Source organism: Apis dorsata, unplaced genomic scaffold (genome assembly GCF_000469605.1).
Source record: "Apis dorsata unplaced genomic scaffold, Apis dorsata 1.3 scaffold_530, whole genome shotgun sequence".
Classification (NCBI taxonomy): domain Eukaryota; kingdom Metazoa; phylum Arthropoda; class Insecta; order Hymenoptera; family Apidae; genus Apis; species Apis dorsata.
The window spans coordinates 276,548-284,768 of record NW_006263752.1 but is presented as its reverse complement, the minus strand read 5'-3'; the positions used below and the strand labels follow the sequence as shown (position 1 = coordinate 284,768).

The 8,221-nt window shown below is 36.2% G+C and overlaps 2 protein-coding genes across 5 annotated transcripts in view; one reads left to right on the top strand and one right to left on the bottom strand.

Moving 5' to 3' along the window:
- LOC102674706 overlaps positions 1–4,740 on the bottom strand; it is a 43,779-nt gene extending 39,039 nt beyond the window's left edge. For all 3 annotated transcript variants that reach the window (XM_006620799.2, XM_006620801.2, XM_006620800.2), the window contains exon 1: positions 3,811–4,740. The gene's annotated coding sequence lies outside the window, so the exon portion shown is untranslated. The remainder of the gene's footprint in view (positions 1–3,810) is intronic.
- The window catches only part of LOC102674586 (galactosylgalactosylxylosylprotein 3-beta-glucuronosyltransferase I), an 11,895-nt gene extending 3,760 nt beyond the window's left edge, over positions 1–8,135 (top strand). Inside the window, exons 3-6 of one of the 2 annotated variants that reach the window (XM_031512942.1) lie at positions 5,226–5,556; positions 5,894–6,414; positions 6,489–6,785; positions 6,859–7,095. In XM_031512942.1, coding sequence (XP_031368802.1) covers positions 5,430–5,556; positions 5,894–6,414; positions 6,489–6,785; positions 6,859–6,957 — 1,044 coding nt within the window. In that variant the 5' untranslated portion in view covers positions 5,226–5,429 and the 3' untranslated portion in view covers positions 6,958–7,095. Of the gene's footprint in view, positions 1–5,225; positions 5,557–5,893; positions 6,415–6,488; positions 6,786–6,858 lie in introns of those variants that run through there. The other variant, XM_006620798.2, reaches the window with a different exon arrangement.
- Positions 8,136–8,221: the final 86 nt, after the last annotated feature.

The window sequence follows — 8,221 nt, the reverse complement described above, 5'->3', positions numbered from 1 at the left end:
CCTCCCCTCCCTCTCCCTCTCCCTCTATCAGCGAAATGCAATCTCGACGATCGACGATCGTTTAATCCGTGAAGAGAAGAAATTACCGGGACTCGCGGTGCTCGCGGCCATTGAATTCGCGAGCTGACGACGATTTTCAACCCCTACCAGTCGCGCCACCAACCACCACCACCGGAACAGCTATTCATCCCGTGGAAACGAGACGCTAATAAAGCATCATCGGGAAAGAAATAAAGAACCGGCGGACAAATGGATAGAGGAGAGATACTAAGGCTCGATAATGGATTCCTCTCTGGCCGCCCAAGCGTTCCCCGATATTTCCGTGATATTCATCCCGTCATATTGTCACGAATGGCCGCTCAGCGAGTTGTCTAGTAATGAATCGTGGCTGTGACGTGGCGAGGTTTCGTTTTCTTTCTTTTTTTTTTTTTCTTCTTTTTTTTTCTTTCTTTCTTTCTTTCTTTCTTATTTTCACGTTGTGTATATACGCTGTAAGATACTTTTCCATTCCTTAATGAGAAAACAGCCGGCGCATGGATGGGGTTCGGGTCAAAAGGGAACACACAGGGTTTACATTAAAACGTAACTTAAACAGGGTAGGGGGTTGGAATCCGTGAATTGTGTTCCGGGCAAACGAGAAACCGGGGAAATGCTCGGAAACGCAAAACCGTTGGTTCGTTTTCTCTTTCTCTTTCTCTCTCTCTCTTTCTCTCTTTGACTGGATTGAAAAACCGGGGTAATGGGAAATATTTACTTCCTTGAAGAGTGCATGAAACGTTCTCTTCTGGTTGATACGAGAGAGCTTGTGGAATCTAGTATTCTCCCTTTTTAAACGTGATACGATTCATTGATGGTATAAATTATGCTCGTAACGTAACGAGTTAAATATGTGATATGGATTATTATTTAATCTTATCACAAGCAAATATATCAGTAATGATTGTAAAATTAGGAGATATTGTAATTTGTGGTTCGTCAGAATTGAAAAGATTAAAAGAAGGAACGAAGAGATGATTTTTCACTTGTAAAAAGATGAAAATTCTGATAGATTATGAAAAATAAAGCACTAATAGGAAAGAACTCGTTGCCTCTAAAAGCTGCAAGATTTAAAGATACGTTATGTCATGCAAAAAGCATATTGAGGGAAATGAGAAGTGACTTTATAATGGATTGAAAGTAAAAAAGAATTGATATCGTGTACACGATGTAAAATTTTATTTCATTATATTTTTGCAAAATCCATTGCCAATTATCATTACATATATTTCTAAAGAAATATTTTGGTAAATCTTTTTGTTTAAATTATCCAAATTTTTATGAGAAATTCTCCATAAGAGATTACATTCTCTAAAGAGTTTATTTATTATCTTATTATTTTATAATAAATAAACATCTTTAGTATTTTTCCATAATTATACAAAATAAATATCGTTATATAATTTCCTTTCTCTAGTATGTAATGACAATCAGAAAATATATAAATCTATTTTGAAACAATTATCATCAATTATTCTTGTTAAAAAGCATTTCGTAACAGAATAATTTATGATACATCAAGAAGTTTCGATCCAATAATTTCAGGTCTTACTCGCAACAAAGTCTATTCTCTAACTTTATGTAGGTTCTGCAAATAGAAGATTATCACATACAAATTACGTGTAATATCTCAATATTACAATTCCTGATATAATAACGAACACCTTTTGTTAAAGTGCCCATTAAAGAAATCGTAAGGTAAAAGAACGTTTATTTAAACATATTCAATAGTTTTCTACTTTAAATCCAAAGTTTTCGTGCAATGCCCATTCATTAAATCACTTTTAAATCTAAACCTCGACTAATTCAATCATAAATTCAACGATAACCAATCTGCTCTTAAATCATTCTCAACACGTTAAACGTCAGCTTTTCGTGTTCTTTACCAGTCAAAGATCCCGATCAAACGAACTTTTATTTCTTATGCATTAACGAGACTATTTGCATTGCAAATACGGTTATATTTAACAAACGTTCAACGAATAAGAAACAAAACATACATATATATATATCCCATTTTAGTAACGTTAATATTACATATCCACGCAATTAATGCGAAATTTCCAAAGGAAATCCCTCTCAATTTGTATCCCATTCTCAATTACTCGTTATCATCCGATAACGAGACAAGTACACGTACAACGTCATCACGCAATATCATCCACGATTTAATCTTATCTCGTCTTGACTCCGGCGTATGCGGGATAACAAGTAAACTTAACTATCAACGAGCACAAGAGGTCGAAAATATCGTCGTTGGTATGACTGTCCCGTGGTTGACCCCAACCCGGAATCGAAGAGATCGATCATTCTTGCGAAACCGTCCGCGTGTTATCGGCAGTTCCTCCGTAACCTTGCGAAATTATTGAACGAGCGTGAGTTAGGAGGCACGTTGCCCGATGGAGAACGACCTCGGCCACGATCATTCCCTCTTGGCCGGGCATATTTACTCGTCGCGTAAATCGGAGGGCACGTTGCATCGGGGATTAAATCAACGCGCTCCGCTTCGTTGATGGGGATGAAGTGAAACGAGATGGATAGTCGGAAAAGGATAGAGTGATGCTGGTCGAGCGATAGGATGAGGATGGGAAAAAGAGAGAAAGAGAGAGAGAGAGAGAGAGGAAAAAGCTGGAATAGGTGGAGTAAAAGCAAGAGGAAGTAGGGGACACAAGAGGAGGAAGAGGAGGAAGAGCAACTATGGTGGGGGATCAATTTAGAAGCCGTGACTCACTCGACACGGTGACGTCGTTAGCGCACCCCTTCCGTTCTCCCCTCTATGCTACCCTTAAAAAAGAGAAAAAGGAGGAAGGAAGAAAGAGAGAGAGAGAGAGAGAGAGGTAGATAGAGAAAAGGAAAAAGAATAATCCGGTCACAATTCTCTCTCTCTCTAAGCGAAAACTAATCGAGGCCAGTGCACACTACTGGGAAAAGAACGAAACGAAGGGGGGTGGGGGGATGTTCTCGACTACTCGGCCGGTCGACGAGCCTCGAGTATTATTTCTGGTATTCGTGTATACCACTGTTATCCAACGAGACGAGGGCCGCGGAGATGGCACGCGGAAAGTGAAGCGGAAAGGGCACCGCACCAGAGTCATCGTTGTGCACGATGACACCACCGTCCCTCGTTACGTCGAGAAAAAAAAAAAAAAAAAAAAAAAAAAAAAAAAAAAAAAAAAAAAAAAAAAAAAAAAAAAAAAAAAAAAAAAAATCTCGACGCACCGGTGGAGTCGAGTTTTACCTACGCCCATGTACTTCACGCGCCAGTGACTCCTGTTTACAGAACCGACTGCGAGGGCGGGGGTTGGAAAGAAGAAGAAGAACGAAAAACGCGAGCGAAGAGAAAGAAGGAGAATTGCTGCGGGAGAAAGGGGAGATGGTGTAAACGAGGAAGAGGATGCAAAAGGGGGAAGTATCCAACGCATCCTCGCTCCCCCTCGCCCACCGGAGCCAGCGTCCCCTCGCCCCAATTACCGTGCCCATCGCTCGCACCACCTCGTCCACGCTCGTAATTTGCATCCGACCTCTATTTCCTTCGTCGAACTAAATGTCTCTTGTCGAGGGAAACTAAACAATCTTATTGATGGATATACGCGTAGTATTTATTATGACAATCACGAATGATGATGAAATTATTTTATTTAGAATTTAATTTAAATAATGGAAGATAAATAATCGTGGATAGAAGCGATATTAGTCAGTTATCGAGGCGATATGATAAGAAATGTACACGTTGGAAAGAAATGTGTGTCCTCGAAGAAAATCATTGATACTCACGAGGCACACGATCAAGGATCAGGCTCTCGGTTAGGAGACGTCGACTCCTAGAGCGATGACCGACGAGCATCCTACACACCGATTCCTCTGTTCCACGAGTCCTGGCGTCGAGGACCCGGATGATCCTCCCGTTGTCACTCCGGCAACACCCACTTTCTCCTCTGGCCTCGTAACCTCGAGGGCCACTTTTCCTTCTCTCCCTCGCCACCGTCGTCGAACGAGGCGCAGCACTACTCTGACAGCACCACCACTACCACCACCACCACCACGATACGATTCTCGACTGCCAACGGACACCACCACGATAGGAAACCACCACTACCGCTACGACCACCACTACCACTGCCACTCGCCACCACGAGTAGCAGGCACAGCAGCTACGTCGTGTCGTCTCGATACTGACAACCAGTTTGCAAACGGAGTTACGCGGGATTTTCTTTATCTATAGAAGCTGTCGTGCGATTAAACTCCGTAAGAATTCATTGCACCATCATATTCGAACGAGTTACGATCGAGTGGCGTTGTCAAGTGTTGGCTCTGACGGTCACTATTCGCGTTGACACATCGCGTGACCATCGACGAGGAACTCTCTGAACGCGAGCAACACGCGGCGACCTACGAGCATGGGATGATTCCGTAGCTCGCTGCGGAAACTCCACCGTGAGCTGGCCTATCTACGCGCCTGTCTGCTCTCCTAAGCCTCGAATGCCGCCCCCTTTCGTCCCGCCACGGCGCCTTCTGGCCAGTCACGACATAAATGTATGCGCGATCGTGACACACGCGTGTCCGTGACACATCCCAGCATGCGCCCTTCTACGCGCGCCTCGTATTGCACGCGTCTGAATTCATTCGACTATAGTCGGTGTCGCTGCTTTCGATGCGTCGACTAGGGAATTTATCTTTTCGAGAAGGAAAAGATAAATAGGTAAAAATCAGCAAAAATACTTTTTAATTATTGATGTCAGAAATTTTTCGTATTTGGCAGGAAAGTTTTATTAAATGTATTAGAAGAAGAAAGATTTTTTATAAAATATTAATATTGATAATCATTAATATATTTTAGAATATATTATAATTTTTGTTTTTTTTTTTTTGTTAAAATTATTCGTATATTATTTACTATTACTTTTTTCTTCGTGTTAATAAAATATATTATAAATATTTTTATTTAAAATTTGGCGCCAAGAATTCTATGCAAGTTATGAATTAGATATAATCTAGGGACTTTTTCGTGTAAAAAAACTAACCTGTCATCTTTACCTGTCGCGTAAACTCGTCTATTTTTTATTTATGAAATTATACTCTGTGAAGTTTATAATGATCAGGAAAAAATTTTCATCTTGTATTCGTAATTCATCTATGAAAATTATAAGTGAATTTTGTGTGAATAAAACATTATTATTTTACAATTTCAGTCGCAGCTATAATTAAACTGTTAATAATACATACAGTTGGATGTTGTGATTACTTTTCAATTAATATTCGATATTATGAGATGACATATAATATGTCCTTGTATTCGAGGTTAGAATATATTATAAATCTATAGAAGATTATTACTAGTTAAATACAATCGGTGATTGTAGAAGAATATCATCAGAGTGTCATGGCGTGACATAATGACAGAACGTACATTTCTGACCGACGAATTCGGTACTAAATTTAATATGTGGGGTGGATTTCGTTATAACAGGGGCTTCCTAATATTGTTCCTGATTCATGTTATTGCATTTCAATGTTTTATATGTAAGTATTTGTTTGATATCACATAGTGTTCATTACAGCTTTTCTAACAAATCTAGTTTCCATGCATGTAAAAATGCATGACCTATATCATATGTTTCTTGTCATAATTTTTACGCATGCTCATTATAATTTATTCAAATAAATTTCTTCTATAAGTTATCTTAATTTGTTTTTTATATTACGAATTTTCTCCTTTTTTTCCGAACAAGCTTTATTATTCAATTAATTAGATATATTTGAGTATTTGAAATTACTGTCTTGCAATTTTATTAAAATTATAAATTTATTCATTTATTATAATTTATATCATTATAATTTTTATATTTTTGTTTCAAAGATTATCAAGAGCGTTATAAATGGCAAGAATTAAGAAACACGCTGGAGTCAATAATTGTTGAACAACGAGATATATATGGGTTAACATATAGTGTAATTAAGAGATTAGAGGGACATAATATGCTCAATGGAGGAAAACAGGATCTCACAAAGAAACCTACTATTTATGCCATCACTCCCACATTTACCAGACCTGTACAAAAAGCTGAACTAACACGATTATCGCAGACGTTTTTGCATATACCAAATTTTCATTGGATCGTTGTCGAAGATGCGGAAAGAAAGACGAATCTTGTTACACGATTTTTAGAGAATAGTGGTTTAATTTATACGCATTTATCTGCAATAACTCCACCTAATTATAAATTAGGTCGAAATGATCCGAATTGGAAAAAGCCGCGTGGAGTCGAACAACGAAATGCGGCATTACGATGGCTTCGAGAAAATCTTAAATTAACTGACAAAGGAATAGTATATTTTGCAGATGATGACAATACGTATTCGATTAAATTATTTCACGAGGTAAGAACATTAATGATACAAATCGAGCGATTATTTTAATCATGAAATCATTATATAATCTAGATATGTTCCAGATGGAAAAAATAAATAAAGTCGGCGTTTGGCCAGTGGGTTTAGTTGGTGGTTTAATGGTTGAGAAACCGATATGTGATAATATGACTAATACAATAATTGGTTTTAATGCTGCCTGGAAGCCAGATCGTCCATTCCCATTAGATATGGCAGGTTTTGCAATCAATTTGCAACTTTTATTAGAAAATAAAAATGCTGTTTTTTCATATGACGTTCAAGGTGGATATCAGGAAAGTGAAATTTTGTCTCAAATCATCACTAGAAAGGAATTGGAACCATTAGCAGATTGTTGTACAAAGGTACTTTTAACTTGTTAATTTTTAAATTCTTTATTTCTTATGTAAATTAAGTAATTCCGTTTTTGTTTGTTAGGTGTATGTATGGCATACACGAACAGAACCGCCACAATTAAATGTGGAACAAATGTTAATAAAGAAAGGTAAACATTCGAATATAGGGATTGAAGTGTGATAATAATATTAGATTGTAGTATATGTTGCAATTAAAAGAGCCTACAAGGTTAGATACATAAAAATATTGCAAAAGTAAATATTATTACGTTCGCTATGTTATAAAAAAAAAATAAATTTTATATACATTTTTCATTAACATTCAGCTACGTATTTTTAAAGTAAGAAAAAATGCAGTGCCATGACAGGTAATAGCTTATAATTACATATTCGATAAGGATATTATAGATATATATGATACCAATGAATTTTAGATAGAATATGTTTATTAATGCATGATAACATGGTGGCCTGAATGACATATTTTTAAGCTTTATTTTAATCTATAAATCGATCGCTTTTTATACTTTTAACGCGCCTATTAGTACGAGTTCCTTTTATTTTATACCGCAAAATGCGCGTTAATTTTTAAAAATATAAAGAAGAAATAGTGCTCGAATAAATAAAATTTTTACGTTAAAAAAAAATGGAATAAAAAAAATGTCCAGACGTGAATCATTTGACCTTAAAAATGTTCTTTATCCTTTATTAGTCGAGTACGTTTCCTTGACGCGTACAGAAAAAGCATACATAAAAAATATGCCTTATACCTACGAACTTTAATAATATTTGTAATATTTTTTAAATTGGAAGATGCGCAATAATACTTTTCAAGGGAAGCTACTTGGGTTACGGATTTTGGCAACGAATATAAAATAGCTAGATAGAAACATGTCTTTTCCTTCTCATCAAATTGCCAATTTTTGATTCGATGAGGAATTAAATACTGTATAACGATTACAATGAATAATCCTTCATTTTTTTCTTTTTTTTCGAATATATATATATTTCTCGTGTATAATCGTGTACTCGTTGACTTATAAGCTAATAAGTACTATATATTTGGCAAAACTCTGTGTTTACGGTACGTAAAAAAGCTACCAATGCAGAAAGTGTGTTCGCAAGTAAGGATAATTTTTAATTTATTTTTTTTTATAGGATATAACTTTTTTAAATAAATATACACATGATTAATTATTATTTGCAATTCATATTTACTAGTCTTTTTGTTTCTCTTTTGTTTTGCGAACGCACCTTCCAATCTCGCATACAACATTCTAATCTTACCAAACTCTTTTAAACTTATTTCCAATATTTCTTAAAGTTTAGGAAAAACGTTTACAAGCATTTACAAAAACTTATCACATTTTAACTGCATTTTCTTGAAAAGCCATCTTACACATTAGGACAAAAATGGTATTATTTTGTTATCGAATAAAATAATA